This window comes from Lepisosteus oculatus, chromosome 23, assembly GCF_040954835.1.
Source record: "Lepisosteus oculatus isolate fLepOcu1 chromosome 23, fLepOcu1.hap2, whole genome shotgun sequence".
Classification (NCBI taxonomy): domain Eukaryota; kingdom Metazoa; phylum Chordata; class Actinopteri; order Semionotiformes; family Lepisosteidae; genus Lepisosteus; species Lepisosteus oculatus.
The window spans coordinates 1,153,324-1,170,201 of NC_090718.1; the positions used below are offsets into that span (position 1 = coordinate 1,153,324).

General features: G+C 46.3%; 2 protein-coding genes and 1 long non-coding RNA gene across 5 annotated transcripts in view; all 3 read left to right on the top strand.

Annotated features, from left to right (window-relative positions):
- Positions 1-16,878, top strand: part of LOC138224598 (CD209 antigen-like protein E) — a 32,368-nt gene that overhangs the window by 12,919 nt on the left and 2,571 nt on the right. The gene's annotated exons all lie outside the window — the stretch shown is intronic.
- LOC138224842 (uncharacterized) lies at positions 6,494-7,939 on the top strand. The gene is made up of 3 exons (XR_011183292.1): positions 6,494-6,622; positions 6,855-6,949; positions 7,616-7,939. It is a non-coding gene; the product is annotated as an uncharacterized lncRNA (long non-coding RNA).
- Positions 11,168-16,662, top strand: LOC138224886 (C-type lectin domain family 4 member F-like). The gene is made up of 4 exons (XM_069183051.1): positions 11,168-11,389; positions 12,086-12,175; positions 14,578-14,862; positions 16,481-16,662. Exons 1-4 carry the CDS (start codon positions 11,287-11,289, stop codon positions 16,660-16,662), a joined length of 660 nt encoding a protein of 219 aa, XP_069039152.1. The 5' UTR covers positions 11,168-11,286.

Genomic DNA, 16,878 nt, shown 5'->3' on the forward strand with positions numbered 1-16,878 from the left:
ATATATTGTAATCGCAAGTAAATTATCATTTTTTTAACTTTGATCTCAAAAATTGGTTATTACATCCACAACTCACAATATCCTTTCCTTTTAGTCTAATATGAGCTGTAAATTCTCCCAATGTTTCTAAAGGACTACTATTACAACTCCTTAAAAGAGTTAATATTTCCCCAGAAATCGCATTAATTACAGTAAAATACTGATTTACTGATTTAGTGGGTATAGAGGGAGTAGAGCAATGGGGACATATCTTAGCCTTCTTCAACTGTCTTAGGAAGTTCAGGCGCTGTTGCGCTTTCTTGATCAGACAGGTGGTGTTGAGAGACCATGTGAGGTCCTTGGTGATGTGGACGCCAAGGAATTTAAAGTTACTGACCCTTTCTACTTCAGTCCTGTTGATGTGGATAGGGGCATGTCCGGTTTGCAGTTTCCTGAAATCAGTGATCAGCTCCTTGGTTTTGCTGACGTTGAGGGTGAGGTTGTTGTCATCACACCACCTTGTAAGGAGATTGACCTCCTCCCTGTAGGTCCTCTCATCATTGTCTGTGATCAGACCTACAAACGTGGTGTCATCGGCAAACTTGATGATGGAGTTGGTGTTGTGTTTGGCCTTACAGTCGTGGGTGTAGAGGGAGTCGAGCAATGGACTTAGCACACACCCCTGGGGGACCCCAGTGTTCAGAGTTAGTGTGCCCGAGGTGTGGTTTCCAAGCCTGACAGCCTGAGGTCTGCCTGTCAGAAAGTCCCGAGTCCAGTTGCACTGCAGTTGCCACACCACACTGTGATGCAGCCTGTCAGTGTGCTTTCTGTAGTGCATCTGTAAAAGTTAGTGAGGATCTGGGGACATATCTTAGCCTTCTTCAACCGTCTTAGGAAGTACAGGCGCTGTTGAAGAGCACACTCTTACAGACTGTGAAGAGTCAGAATCTGGCTCTGGGATTGACAGGGTGAGTTGGTTTAGATCTCTGTACCCTGACATCACACTGACACTCCTTCACTACAGCTGCAGCACTGAAGTCCCTGGTGTTGATCTCCTGGAAATCTCACATGTACAGCTCCTCTCTCCCAGTCTGTAACTGTCTAGAGCTCCATCTTCTGTCGCTGCTTTACCTGTATCTCTCTGTCAACGCTAGTCTCTTGTTGCTACACTAGTCTGTCTCTCCCACTGCAGAGCAGTCTGCACTCTGCTTCAGGAGTGGACAGTGACTCTCTGCCTGTCCTCATCTCTCTCTGTCTAGTCTTCATGTCCACCAGTGAGTGTCTGCTCCTCTCTCCTGTATCTGTCCTTCCTGTTGGTGTTGATCTAGAGCTCTGCCTGGATGTGCTGACTTGTGCTCTGCTGTGTCTCTTCAGAACTGACTGCGTCTCCCCCTGCCCTCTCTCTGCACTGTCCTGCCTCTCTCCTTCTCTGCCTGCTGCTCTGTGTGTGAAGTGTGTTACTGGCACCCCAGCTCTGCCTTTCACACACACTATTCAAGAAGGTTTGCTCTTCAGGGTTCAAGTATATTTATGTTGAGTGTTTATTTATCACAGATTGACAGACTGGAACCAGGCTGGAGTGAATTCACAAGCTTTGTTGAAAACTGAAAAGAGACTCATATCCCCCAGATCTCCAGGTGAGCTCTGCACAATTTCTCCTGTTTCCTACAGCAGCTTCTCCCAAAGACACCTCTGCAACCCCACAGTTAGAACTAAATCTCACACTTGTCACTTTGTTGAACTATGAGCTATATTGCACTTTACAGGTATGTGATCTTTATTCTACACTGTCTGAATGCTCAGGTAATGACTCCTCAGTGTGTTTCTGCTTCAAGGCTGATAATTCCCAGTGATCTCAGATCATCACAGGAATCCTGAGTGTCTTCAGCTCCTCCTCCCCAACCCCACTACTAACCCCACTCCTCACTCTTCTACATGTGATTATCATCCCAGCTCAGAGGAGGAGCTGAAGACAGTACAGCCCCTGTCCTACTCCAGCAGTGTTGAGATATGATTTGTATTGATTACCAAGATACAACTGTGGCCACCTTCCTTACTGGGGAGAACTGTCATCTTGATCAATTTTGAACTTAATTCTGTTGAAATCAAAGCTCTTGAACTTTTTTTTAATTAATTTTGTCCAGAACTATGAAATGCTTTTTGGTTGCTCTCCTTGAATACTTCTGCTTGATGTAAAAACAGATTTCAGTCTCCAGGTGTCCTCAGTGCTGTATGAGGTTCTATAATACCTGCAGGCTGTGTGACTGAAGGGAACTACAGTAAACGCTCAGTTTAACAGACACAATCTGCTGAAGGAGAACTCTGTCTGTAAAACTGTCAACACTGCAAATTCCCTGCGATAACAATAGGCAAATTGCTAACAACAGGTGTTATTGTTTTGTATGCTGTAGTACATTTAATACAGTACATTTTCAACACATGACATCAACAGCTTGTCCCTTATAATAAAAATACAAAGGAATGAGTTTCTTTGACTACTGATCTCAATTGTTTAAAAGAAGTCAAAAGATCCAGAGAGCATCTATATAATTTATATACTTGTATAGTTTTTCATATAATAGTGTTTTGGGGACAAAACATGGTTCTTTAATTAACAGATGTTCAGCAATAAGAAACATCTTTTCCTCCTGTTACTCTATTAAACTGAGGGTTTCCTGTATTTCTCTTTAATGTTTTCTTACTTCATTAAAGATTTGTTTCTGTTATTCATGCTTCTTTTACAGTTTCTGATCCTCTGACTGTCTGTAACTCGTCTGTCTTGAACAGATTTCTAGATTTCAGTTGGTCTTTAATTCTGCTGTGGAGAAGACGGCACAGGGGAAAGACTGGAAAGGCTCTGCTGGGAGAGGTGATTCTTACAACATCGAGGTGACCAGGTGATGTTTTAATCCTGCAGTTTTACTGTGTGGCTCCACTGTGCCTGTAGATGAATACCTGGGTCAGGATGAGGCTCAGAATTCCTTCATGCTGGAGTCAGCTGAACACTACACTGACCTTTCCTGCTCTTTGTTTACCTCAAGGCAACACAAATATGGAACAAGCAGGTGTCGACTCCACTCTGGGAAGGAAACAAGAAACTGGTTCTGGCTGTGGAGTGGTGTCTGTGTGTCGGGAGGCCATCAGGCTGCAGAGAAGCAGGACACCTGGAGACAGAACAGGAGTCTGAAGAGGCTCTGAGGCTGGAAGCAACAACTTCTACACCTGTGTTCAACTGTTTGATTACTGTGGCATTGTGGAAAAACTGAAAATAAAACCATTAAGATCACTAACACTCTCATTCTCTCTTTTTATATTTCTATTTATCATTCTTGTGTTTGTTTAGACAGTCTTCTCTGACCAGCTGGTCACAGGTCAGGCAGTGACCAGACCCAGGACAGCGGGTCAGTCAGTATTTCAGCTGGAAATTAGGGCTCTAGATCACAGTTCAGCAGAGAAGGGAAAAATGTTTTCAATTCAATTGCCAAGGAAAATGTAAAGATGCAGTTTAACACTGAACAGCCTGCAATAATCTAGCATCCGTTTCCCATTGTTTTCAGTAACTTGTGTTTAAGGGTCAGGAGGGCAGGAGTATGAAGAAAGGGGTACAGAGAGAATTCGGGGAGGTGAATTCCGGGGGGAGTGTGGGAGGCAGGAATCTGTAAAGGATCAGACAGATTTCTTTCTCCTAGTCGATGGAGAGCTGGAGGAAGGGGTGATGCTTGTTTAACACTTGCTCTGGGACACTTGAAGATCAGATCCCATCAAGAGTCACTTCTTCACAAAACATTGTGGATTTTCTTTTTAACTGATCAGTTTTATTCTAAGCTAAATCAAACTGAAACTGAACCCCAATGTATTTTAGATATATGTAGGAGATGAATATCAGTAAAAGGTTTTCTTTGCACACAGATCTGTATTCTGATTTCTATCTGAATTACTCGTGTGTAACGGGTCGTGATCACAAGCTCAGACACCAACAACATGTGTGAACGAGAACCATTACTGGTCCCTGGAAGTCATTCGTAAGATAATAATAATAATTAATAATTGCTTACACTTATATAGTGCTTTTCTGGACACTCCACTCAAAGCTCTTTACAGGTAATGGGGATCCCCTCCACCACCACCAGTGTGCAGCCCCACCTGGATGATGCGACGGCAGCCATAGTGCGCCAGAACGCTCACCACACACCAGCTCTCAGTGGGGAGGAGAGCAGAGTAATGTAGCCAATTCACAGAGGGGGATTATTAGGAGGCCATGATTGGTAAGGGCCAATGGGAAATTTGGCCAGGACACTGGGGTAACACCCCTACTCTTTTCGAGAAACGCCCTGGGATTTTTAATGCCCACAGAGAGTCAGGACCTCGGTTTGACGTCTCATCCGAAGGACGGCGCCTGTTTACAGTATAGTGTCCCCGTCACTATACTGGGGCATTAGGACCCACACGGACCACAGGGTGAGCGCCCCCTGCTGGTCCCACTAACACCTCTTCCAGCAGCAACCTTAGTTTTTCCCAGTGGTCTCTCATCCAGGTACTGGCCAGGCTCACACCTGCTGAGCTTCAGTGGGTTACCACTTTCAGAGTGATATGGCTGCTGGGAAGATGTTGCCTATTGCTCAAATTTATAATAAATAACCTATTCTGTACTTAATGTGTTACTTAAAGCAATACGAAAACTTAAAATGAGAACGTTGTGAATTATGCATTAGTTCACGGATAACTAATAAAGTAAACAATTGCAGCGATAATGAGCTCACCTGCGGCCGGTGAGCGTCTCCTCTGCGCATGTGTGGGACTCGGCTCGCCTGGCGCAGGTGAGGCTACTGTCTATGACGTCACGCAAACGCGACCATGCAGTTAGAGTGTGGGAGTTTGATTCAGTAAAATACCTTTTGTAATTGGCTTTGGTAATTGTAATCCGGAGACGAAACCTCTGCAGCTCCGACCTCGAACCGGAATAAAATGACTAGTGTGTTTTCACTTGGGCGATACGTTTTACGTTGGAATTTGTACAATAGAAAAAAAAAACACGTATTTATAATGAATCTGATGTTCATACTGCGTAGTTATCATGTCCACAAACTGTTCCAGTGCGACTCCCTCCTTTAATGTTTATAAAAGGCTTGAGGTCTTCAGGTTTGTAATGATCTTAGGTAAGAGATTGTTCACTATTTTCACTGTTTGCCCTTTACCTGTATTATTTGATTTTCAGTAAACCTTGGAAAAGAAATAACTACTTTGTTTCTAGAAAGTTTAAATGGAAAACTTTCATGAAAGAAAAAGAGCCTAAATTACACCCCCAGGTCAAAAATCCCCCTTATTCTAGTGGAAGAATTCATGGAAGGACTACAAACACATTTACTTTAAACAAATCAAAATTTCCTGAAACAAATTTTATTAATTAATTAATAAAATAAATTAATTTGACCCTCTCAATCAAACCCATCCTCTCAAACAGTATTGAAGGCCCAGCTGAGAAAGGGAACATTACACTGTTTGTTTTTGAGAAACACACATCATGAATTTGTTACCACTGTTGTGTCTCCACTACATAATTGCTTTTCTGCCACAAAGGGTTTTGTGTAATTTGACAGAGCAGAGGACTGGTGTTGTTTGCTGTGGAGTGGACAGGTCTGTGCTGAGGGGCAAACAGAAGACTCAATAAAATACACTTAAGCAGCAGTTAATTCTTTATTACAATATTATACAGACAATACCCCGTTGTCCAACGTCTCAGAAATGTGTTTTGCATCCAAGCAGCTATATTTTACACACAAACACAGTTTCAAAAAATACAAGAACAGTACAAATACAGTATACACAACATCACACAGAGCATGTGAGAGATCAGAGAAGACGTAGACAGTCGTCTCCGCACACTAATCCTGTAAGCAGTGTGAAAGCTCTGCTCAGTGGTGCTCAACTCTCTTAGAACACATCCCAGGACTCTGGACACTGGACTGTGAGCAGTACTGACCCCTCCTCCAGACTCTGGACACTGGACTGTGAGCAGTACTGACCCCTCCTCCAGACTCTGGACACTGGACTGTGAGCAGTACTGACCCCTCCTCCAGACTCTGGACACTGGACTGTGAGCAGTACTGACCCCTCCTCCAGACTCTGGACGCTGGACTGTTATTAGTAGTAACAGTGTCACTCCACTGTGCTGAGGCTCTGTTTAAATTGCAAAACACATCTACAGAGGCCTAGAGAGCACTCTGTGACACAGAGCTCAGTAGCTCCAGTGTCCAGGGACAGATGTCATTCAATGTTTTTCAATTTGCATCTAATTTGCACATTGTTCCCTTTAGTTGAGAATGTTCTGCTCACAATGTGTTTATGACTTGTCTCTTACTCTTTCTCTGAAATACTGAGACTGCACTGCTCATCAGTAACCCCAGAGTGAAGGTGCTCAGTGCTGTCTGCCCTGCTTCACACAGGTGGGTCATTCTGCTGCTCTCTCATAGACTGACAAGCAGCTTTACTCAACTGTCCACTTGTCTGCTTCTTTGTATCACAAATATATTTCTATCCTGTTTGTTGGCTTGTGAGTCTTCACAGAGCAGTGGGGGGTAGGCCAGTCCCTGAGACGTCAGCCTGTCTTGTGCAGAAGATCACAGAGGGTCTTCACAGGAAACAGGTTTGGGGTTGTAACACTGTTTAGAAACTGGGAAGTGAGCAGGACCAGCAATACTTACTCTCGAGTCACTGAGGGCTTTAAGGTGCTTTTCTGCTGGCTGTGTCCTTTAAACATGTTTTATTTCAAGAGAAGTAAGATCCTGTTGTCTGTGCTCTGTGTCAGAGTCACTGGCGATGGGACAGGACTCCTCTGACTGTCTGAACCTGTCTGGATTGTTATACCTTTATTTCAGTGTGATCACTTACACGCAGTGTTTTATCAGAGATGTGCTGCCCTAGAAGATTAACTCTACATCACCCCTGAGACATGCAGTTAGTTCACCAACAGGTGAGATCACTGACTGTACTTGTCTGTAAAGCAGAGAACAGCCTGTCTAGTGATGAGAGGAGGAGGCTGGTTGTCATTTTCTCAAAATGAACAGCTGATGCTGAAACAATGAAGATCGAGATCTAACATGTTTAACAGGCTCTTCTGTCATAAGGACTAAAGTAGAGGTTCAGCTGTGTGGAAATCAGATACTGGGGACCAGTCAGCACAGATTCAGAAGAGGGAGGACTTGTCTGAGCAACTTCCTAGAGATCTTCACACAAGATCCAGTCTGGATTGATTTTCAGAAGGCTTTTGATAAAGTTCAGCATAAAAGATTCATTCTCATTTCGCAGGTGTTAGAAATTCCAGGAAAGGATTGTGTTTGGATTGAGAATTGGTTATTGAACAGAGAGCACAGATGAGAGGTCAGTTCTCTTATTAGGATGATGTAACTGGTGGTCTTCCTGATTTATGTCAGTGATCTACTTTCTGATCCAGTTAGTAAACTAGTCAGGTTACCCATGATACCAAACTTATAGGATTAGTAAACACTGTAGAAGCAGCAAATGATTTTCAAAAAGTCTTGGATCTGTCTAAATAGAAGTAATCTGTTATGTTAACATGTATAATCAAACGTGTGGAACTTAAATGGAGGATATTTTATGTTCCAGCTGTATGTTACAGGATTAGAACTGCAGAAAGGTTTGAAATGAGAAGGGGGCATTGAGTCACAACAACAGGAACTGAGAAAACTCCTCCTTCTGACTCTTCCTCGTTCAGTACCCTTCCTTCTGTCTCTGTGCAGAGAGGCAGTCCAGCGTGACGAGAAAGAGACATTTTAAAGACGCTGAGACAGTGAGACACCATGGCTGAAGATGTGACCTACGCTGACATCAAATTCACTAACATACAGGGACAGAGGAGCCCAACCATCACCACTATTCCAGCACAGCCAGGATCCCCCCACAGAGAGTACAGACCCCCACAGCTGCCTCTGACACTGGAGCACTGTGATACTGTCTGTCTGCTGCACTGTAAAACTGTGATACTGTCTGTCTGCTACACTGGAGCACTGTGATACTGTCTGTCTGCTGCACTGTAACACTGAGATATTGTCTGTCTGCTAGACTGTAACACTGTGATACTGTCTGTCTGCTACACTGGAACACTGTGATACTGTCTGTCTGCTGCACTGGAACACTGAGATATTGTCTGTCTGCTAGACTGTAACACTGTGATACTGTCTGTCTGCTACACTGGAACACTGTGATACTGTCTGTCTGCTGTACTGGAGCACTGTGATACTGTCTGTCTGCTGCACTGTAACACTGTGATACTGTCTGTCTGCTGCACTGGAACACTGTGATACTGTCTGTCTGCTAGACTGTAACACTGTGATACTGTCTGTCTGCTACACTGGAACACTGTGATACTGTCTGTCTGCTGCACTGTAACACTGTGATACTGTCTGTCTGCTGTACTGGAGCACTGTGATACTGTCTGTCTGCTAGACTGTAACACTGTGATACTGTCTGTCTGCTGCACTGGAACACTGTGATGCTGTCTGTCTGCTGCACTGTAACACTGTGATACTGTCTGTCTGCTACACTAGAACACTGTGATACTGCCTGTCTGCTGCACTGGAACACTGTGATACTGTCTGTCTGCTGCACTGGAACACTGTGATGCTGTCTGTCTGCTGCACTGTAACACTGTGATACTGTCTGTCTGCTAGACTGTAACACTGTGATACTGTCTGTCTGCTACACTAGAACACTGTGATACTGCCTGTCTGCTGCACTGGAACACTGTGATACTGTCTGTCTGCTACACTGGAACACTGTGATACTGTCTGTCTGCTGCACTGGAACACTGTGATACTGTCTGCTGCACTGGAACACTGTGATACTGTCTGTCTGCTAGACTGTAACACTGTGATACTGTCTGCTGCACTGGAACACTGTGATACTGTCTGTCTGCTAGACTGTAACACTGTGATACTGTCTGTCTGCTACACTAGAACACTGTGATACTGCCTGTCTGCTGCACTGGAACACTGTGATACTGTCTGTCTGCTACACTAGAACACTGTGATACTGTCTGTCTGCTGCACTGGAACACTGTGATACTGTCTGTCTGCTAGACTGTAACACTGTGATACTGTCTGCTGCACTGGAACACTATGATACTGTCTGTCTGCTAGACTGTAAAGCTGTGATACTGTCTGTCTGCTAGGCTGTAACACTGTGATACTGTCTGTCTGCTAGACTGTAACACTGTGATACTGTCTGTCTGCTAGACTGTAACACTACTGTCTGCTGCACTGGAACATTGTGAAACTGTCTGTCTGCTAGACTGTAAAACTATGATACTGTCTGTCTGCTGTACTGTAACATTGTGATACTGTCTGTCTGCTGCACTGGAACACTGAGATATTGTAAAGGGTCTCGGTTGTTTAGCATTAGTTATGAACTGTGATGTCATGACAGTATGTGTTACAAGAAGTTCGCAATTTGAGTTTTCATGAAAGTTCAGGAGGCCGGACAACAGTCCAGATCTCCCTCACCTCTGCTAATCTGTGCTCTAATTCTCCATGATGTAATTTCCTGAAAAAGCAGGAATGATAGCCTGTCATTGTAGTGAGCGATCAGGTCATATTGTAGAGATGTCTGACATCTTCACAGGAAGATTACACTGAATTTAAACAGTTAGTCCTGGCAGATCTGTGTTTCCCGGTCCAGAAAGTGGTCTCTGGTGAGGAACACCTGACACAGAGTCCATGAGATCCTATTTGTGGGTTTGATGGTTGAGCTACTCACACTTAACACTGGCAGCTCGTGTACAGGTGACCTTGAGATGTGATCAGGTGTTTGACTGCACATTCCAAGCTGGGTTTCTTCCCTCCCAAACTCAGCTGTATTATTAAGAGTCGAAGCTCTTCTGACTCCAGAGCAGCTGTGGGAGTCTGGGATGAGCTGTCCTGCTGTGGTGTTGAAGCCGATACCCTGGCTTCTCTCAGGACACAGCTGGGTGAGCTCCTGGATCAGTGAGCTCCTAACTACTGAACTGCTCTCGTTTCTCACTGTTCTTCTGTGTGGATGTGTTTTATACAGTAAGAAACCTGTGGAGTCTCTGAGTGAAGATGCTCAGAACAGACATATCCTGTAACACCTCAGTGTGTCTAAGATACCTTAAACTTGTGCACAACAACTAGTTTCTAAATTACATTGCACATATTGTTATAGAGACAAATAAATGTGACTGCACATAAATACTTTTAAATCATATATCTGTTTGTAACCCTTCTTCTATATAAAGCTGACAAGACTGTAGTTTCCTGTTTGTTGTCTTGTGGTTTGGTTTTCTGCAGTATTTTCTCTCTCACTGCCCAGAGCTCTCGTTCATGTGAAGTCTGACCCCACTCGGACCACAGCGCAGGACGGGAGCTGTGTCTCCTCCTCACCCTCCCCAGCTGTGTGCCAGGTGGTCAGAGTTTCTTTATTAACCCGTCTCTCTCTCTCTGTCTCAGCCCAGCCCAGGTGCAGGAGGGGTCTGCTCATTGCTCTGGGAGTCACAGTGTGCCTCTTGCTGGCTGCAGTCGCTGTTGTGGGGATCTGTAAGTCTAACAGTCCATCATGTCCTTCTTACAGGGAAAAGCGTGTGTTTGAGAGTCACCTTCTTCCTTCTCATCTCTTCAAGAACAAGAGACTCTTACCACTGGTGCTCACTCTCTCTTAGTGTGACTGTCAGTGTGCAGGCAGCCTGGCCTGAGACTTACAGCTGATCACAGTGTTTGCAGGCTGCAGAGGAACAGGTAAAGGTTTATTCCTGCTGATAGAGAAGAGAACAAACACAGTTTTGGCTGTGGAGTCTCAGGTGTCTCTTGTTCCTGCGCATGCTGACACAGCTCCCTGCTGGAGTCGGGACTGGATCTGACTGTCAGCCTCACAGACACTATCCAGGAACACACTGGGAACACACCTCCTGCTACTGGGCTGGACAGAGTCCAGAGAGACAGGTTGTGCTGCTGGGCAGTACAGGACACTGACGCTGCACTGGGAGAGTGACCAGACACTGTCTTTCTCCTGCTGTCTCTCTGCCTCTCTCACTCTGTGCCTCTGTGAGTGTGATGGTGTCTCTCTGTCCTTCTCCTTCTCCCTCTCAGTCTAGTGTGTCTGGAGATGTTCCTCTGTCTCAGAGGGTTAGAGAGAGAATGAGGAAGAAGGAGAGGAGGAGGAGGGGTTTCTGAGTTCCTGTTTGCTGTCCAGTGCTTTAGTGTCACTCTGACCTGGCAGAGACTCAGTGTGACTCAGTGTCCAAACGTCTCACTGGACCCTGCTAATACAGTCAGAACTATGGACACAGACAGCGTTTACACTGGGCTACAGAAACCAGCACAGGACGTGTACGAGACTGTGACCAGGAGAGCAGAGAGAGAGCCAGGAGGAGAGCAGACCAGTGAGTACAGAGCTGATACACTAAGATACTGAGAGACTGAGAGACTGAGAGACTGAGACACTGAGACAGTAGCACAGTAGCACTCTGATACACTGATACACTCACACAGTTATACTCTGATACACTGGTTCTGTAACACACTGATAAACTCTGACTTACTGTCGTCTGTCTGTGACTCTGACGGCGACTCACTGATACACAACAAGACAGAATGAAAGACCTGATAAGCTAACTGACGCAGTGAAGGGTCAACACACCTGCATACTGACACAGTGTGTGTCTGCTCTGCTGCACTATTTCACCTTTATATCTGATCTGTTCATGCCTGACATTTTATTCTTTGTGTTTCCTGGTCTCCTTGCCTGTTTCTATCTGACTCTCTTTGTGATCTCTCTCAGTCAGTCAGTCTGCACCAGTAGGTCTTCGCTCTGACCACAGTGTATTTTCACTCCTCAGTGGTCAGTCACATGACCTCTTCACAGCTCTGGTGTGAGGAGACGCCTCTGTCAGCCCCCCTCCTGAAGTGTCTCACTCTGAGCCTTCAGCTGCTCACACCCCTCCTCCACAGTCAGTCCCAGTGACACCCTGCAGCTCCAGTCAGGGTGTCTGCTTGAGCTCTACTTCCCCGGCCACTCAGAGTCCTGCTGTGTGCAGTCTGTGGGGAGAATTCACCTGTCTCCCTCTCTCCCTGGCCAGGACAGTCCAGGAGTAGGAGCTGTGTGTCCATCAGCCTGGGAGTCACAGTGTGTGTCTTACTGGTCACAGTCATTGCCCTGGGAACAGTCTGTAAGTCTGATAGTCACTCCTGTCATTTCATATGGACCTGTGTGAATCTGTGTCTAATCTTACAGAGATCAAATGGCTTTGATGTCTGAACAGCAAGAGTGGCTACACACAGTCACCCTTCTCTTTTATATGTGTCTGTGAAGCAATACCAGATATTCTGGGCTCTGATCAGCCTCTGGATATCTGCTGTTCAGGACTGTGGCTCCAGGCTGTGAGCTGCTGGGCTCAAGCTGCTCTCTTACTGCCTGAGACAGGAAGAGACTACAAGTCACATGACCTGAAAGTCCTAATTGCACAAAGCCAGTGAAGTGTTTAATTTCTCAAAGTATTTTTAACACCACAGTTGTGTTTCCTGAAGGGCTGTAGCAGTGTGAAGTGTTGAGGTCATTCTGTATTTGAGCTCTGTTGCCATGGTGAAGTTCCTCTGGTCATTCAGAGCCTCTCTGTGGGGAAGGTTGTGGTTTTGTCTTCAAAAGCTAAAACAGAAAATAGCAGTGAACAAGACTCATGATTATAGAAAATAGAGGTACAAACACACTATAAACACACAGAAAAAGGTTGAGAAACATATAGTATTATTAACGAGAGTGAGAATATATGTACGAACAGGATTATAACTGATCTACCTACAATATATGTGTAAGTACAGAACCTAGTGTGTTGGGAATGTCCTCATTCAGAAATGATGTCATATAATTCAGTATAATTAAAATAATGTTTACAGAGAGTTACAATTCAATATTCAATATAATGATTTAATTTAAATTGTTCACGTGTTGAATCTGTGTTCATGATCTTGAATTACCAGCAGGTCTCAGGGCTCTGGAGAGTCCTGTCTGCACAGAGCAACACCTGAGAGCAGGAATCAGTCTCTCTCCTCTTCCTTGAGCTCCTGCTGAGGCTGTTGTGTCCTTCCAGCAATGTGCTGACCAGAGCTGAGTACATTGTCCTACAGGGGGTTTCACCAGTGTGCTGACCACAGCTGAGCACAGTGTCCTACAGGGGGTTCACCAGTGTGCTGACCAGAGCTGAGCACAGTGTCCTACAGGGGGTTCACCAGTGTGCTGACCAGAGCTGAGCACAGTGTCCTACAGGGGGTTCACCAGTGTGCTGACCAGAGCTAAGCACAGTGACCTACAGGGGGTTTCACCAGTGTGTTGACCAGAGCTGAGCACAGTGTCCTACAGGGGGTTCACCTGTGTGCTGACCAGAGCTGAGCACAGTGTCCTACAGGGGGTTCACCAGTGTGCTGACCAGAGCTGAGCACAGTGTCCTACAGGGGGTTCACCAGTGTGCTGACCAGAGCTGAGCACAGTGTCCTACAGGGGGTTCACCAGTGTGCTGACCAGAGCTGAGCACAGTGTCCTACAGGGGGTTCAACAGTGTGCTGACCAGAGCTGAGCACAGTGTCCTACGGGGGGTTCACCAGTGTGCTGACCACAGCTGAGCACAGTGTCCTACAGGGGGTTCACCAGTGTGCTGACCAGAGCTGAGCACAGTGTCCTACGGGGGGTTCACCTGTGTGCTGACCAGAGCTGAGCACAGTGTCCTACAGGGGGTTCACCTGTGTGCTGACCAGAGCTGAGCACAGTGTCCTACAGGGGGTTCACCAGTGTGCTGACCACAGCTGAGCACAGTGTCCTACAGGGGGTTCACCAGTGTGCTGACCAGAGCTGAGCACAGTGTCCTACGGGGGGTTCACCTGTGTGCTGACCAGAGCTGAGCACAGTGTCCTACAGGGGGTTCACCTGTGTGCTGACCAGAGCTGAGCACAGTGTCCTACAGGGGGTTCACCAGTGTGCTGACCAGAGCTGAGCACAGTGTCCTATAGGGGGTTCACCAGTGTGCTGACCAGAGCTGAGCACAGTGTCCTACAGGGGGTTCACCAGTGTGCTGACCAGAGCTGAGCACAGTGTCCTACAGGGGGTTCACCAGTGAGCTGTAAACCCTCATCACAACCTCCCTGGGTTTCAGCCCCACTCTCTGTACACATCCCAGCAGGCTGTGCCCAGGCTGTCTGGATGAGGACAGAAGACTCTGCAGGAACACACAGGTCCTCTCAGGCGGAGCTTCCTGCAGCTCCCAGTCCCCCAGGAGAGCTGTCTGCTGTAGCTCCTGCTTCCTGTGTGGATCGCTGTGCTCTTATCTGTCCTCATCCAGACACACACCCTTTCTCAACTAGCACTGAAATACTCATGATATTAATTGTAAATCATTAGTTTAATTAAATAATTAAGATCAGAGATACACAGACCAGGAGATGATAATACTACTGAAGTGGATCATTCCTGTGATTGATAGATCAGGCAGACAGAGACAGACAGCTGATATACAGATGACAGACAGACAGATGAATCTGGTTGATTAAATGATGTTGTGTGTTCTGGGGCTGTGACCTGCAGTGTGGAAACAGAACAGCTCAGACTGCGCGAGAAAACTGGAGAAGAAGAAGGAGGAGCTGGAGGAGATGAAGTCGGCGCTTGAGGGAAACCAGAATAAATCTGCAACACACTGGAATGATACAAAGAGATACAGGAGTGAAGCTGAGAGATACAGGAGTGAAGCTGAGAAACACAGGAGTGAAGCTGAGAGATACAAGAATGAATCTGAGAAACACAGGAATGAAGCTGAGAGATACAGGAAACAGCTGGAGAAGTTCTGTGTGGACCCTTCTACTGGGAAGAGAAGTAAGTATGTGTGTGGGAGTGGGAGTTGCGTGTGTGTGGGAGTGAGAGTGAAGTGTGTGTGTGGGAGTGAGAGTGAAGTGTGTGTAGGAGTGAGAGTTGAGTGTGTGTGGGAGTGAGAGTTGAGTGTGTGTGGGAGTGAGAGTTGAGTGTGTGTGGGAGTGAGAGTGAAGTGTGTGTAGGAGTGAGAGTTGAGTGTGTGTAGGAGTGAGAGTTGAGTGTGTGTAGGAGTGAGAGTTGAGTGTGTGTGGGAGTGAGAGTTGAGTGTGTGTAGGAGTGACAGGTCTGCAGGGTGAAACAGCAGCAGAGAGGAGAGAGAAGACCTGTTTCTTGGACAGAGCTGGTCTTCAGGTTGGTCTGGAGCTGCACTGACAGAGCAGACGGGTCTTCAGCAGGACTGTGAGCAGGGAGGGGTCTGGTCTGTCAGAGGAGTGAGAGGGTGACAGCAAGAGCTCTCTCCCTTTCTGTTTCTACATGAACATGTCGAGAATTTATAACCATCAGGACAGCTGGACTAGTGACTCCTCTGACCCAGAACTGTGTTGAGATCTTTCAGAAAGCAGAAGCAGTGATATCTGAGCTCAGTTCTTGATGCTGCTTTTGGAAACAGGTGTTTTTTTATAATAATGGTCTTGATTTCTGGACACAATGAGCTGTAGCTGGTGAACTGGCAGCTGTTCTGTCTGTGAGGAGCCCAGCTGTGCTCTGTAGGACTATAGGAGAGGAGACTGAGTGTGGAGACTGATGGTTTAGTGTGTGATCAGCCCTGAGAGTCCTGTGGTGTAGTGAGTGTGAGGGGTTGTGTCTGCTGGCTGTAGAAAACGTCTGTCCTTTTAACTCTACATGTGAGCTTCAGTGACAGTGAGTGACAGTGCTCTGCTCCAGCCTACAGAGCCCTCTGTACACACCTGTACACACCTGTAACATCTGTACACACCTGTGCACATCTGCACACATCAAGGCACCTCTTCCACCAACACACAGGGGGCGCTGTCTCATACACTGGTAGTGATGGAGACAGAATTCTCACCTCATGTGTGTAACTGAGACACAGAACAGTCCTGTCATGTTGATGTTCTACACTGTGATTGTGAAGGTACAGGAAGTGACTCTACTGCAGTGTGTGGCGAGAGCTGTGACTCCTGGGAAAGTAAGATCACAAGACGAGGGTGTAGAAACCCCAGTCTCAGCTGGTGCAGGACTCTCCTGAGACAGATTGCAGCCTGACTCCAGGTCTCAGCAGGAGCTGGAGCTGCTGCTGTTGGTAAGAGACGTGTTTGAGAAGACAGACAGACTCGCAGGACATGAGGATAAGAGCCTCAGGGCTGTTCTCTACACAGTCAGAGACAATCAGGTGGAGACTCACTACTGACCCGTCTGTCAGTGTGAGTCTCAGTGCTGCAGGACTCCAGGAGAAACAGTACCGGAGCTCAGTGGTTGAGTGTCACTGAACTGGACTGAGTGAGTCTGTACAGAGGAGAGTCCTGAGGAATCCCTGAGGCTCAGTCAGTATTAATCCAGGTGATTCCTGTGTGTCTGTCTGTACAGAGGAGAGTCCTGAGGAATCCCTGAGGCTCAGTCAGTATTAATCCAGGTGATTCCTGTGTGTCTGTCTGTACAGAGCAGCAGTGCTGTCCAGAGGGATGGAAGGAGGGAGACTGTGGAAGATGTTACTACGTCTCTACAGACCAGAGATCCTGGGAGTCTGCGAATCTGTTCTGCTGGTCAGTGGGAGCTGAGCTGCTGGTGATTGATGACAAGAGAGAACTGGTGAGAACAAGAGATTCACCACAGTCTCACTGAGGGAGAGAGTTTAGTTTACATTCTGAAAACACTCCACTGAAAAGCCATTCAAAAATACAAGGAGAGTTTTAATGTTCTAAATAGGTTTTTTATCCTCCAAAAATATACTGAACTGAACCCAGGGCCACACTGCTGACCACTGCAGCACCTACGACTGTACCAATCCCCCAAAACATTTTCCCCATCACCCCCTCAAAAAAGAGGTTAATCTGTGTT

Bases quoted from the DNA above. Each gene is read 5' to 3' on its own strand.
- LOC138224886 (XM_069183051.1), top strand. From the start codon at position 11,287: ATGGACACAGACAGCGTTTACACTGGGCTACAGAAACCAGCACAGGAC. The intron at 12,176-14,577 runs GTAAGTCTGATA...TGTGACCTGCAG, and splicing joins CATTGCCCTGGGAACAGTCT to TGTGGAAACAGAACAGCTCA. The intron at 14,863-16,480 runs GTAAGTATGTGT...CTGTCTGTACAG, and splicing joins CCCTTCTACTGGGAAGAGAA to AGCAGCAGTGCTGTCCAGAG.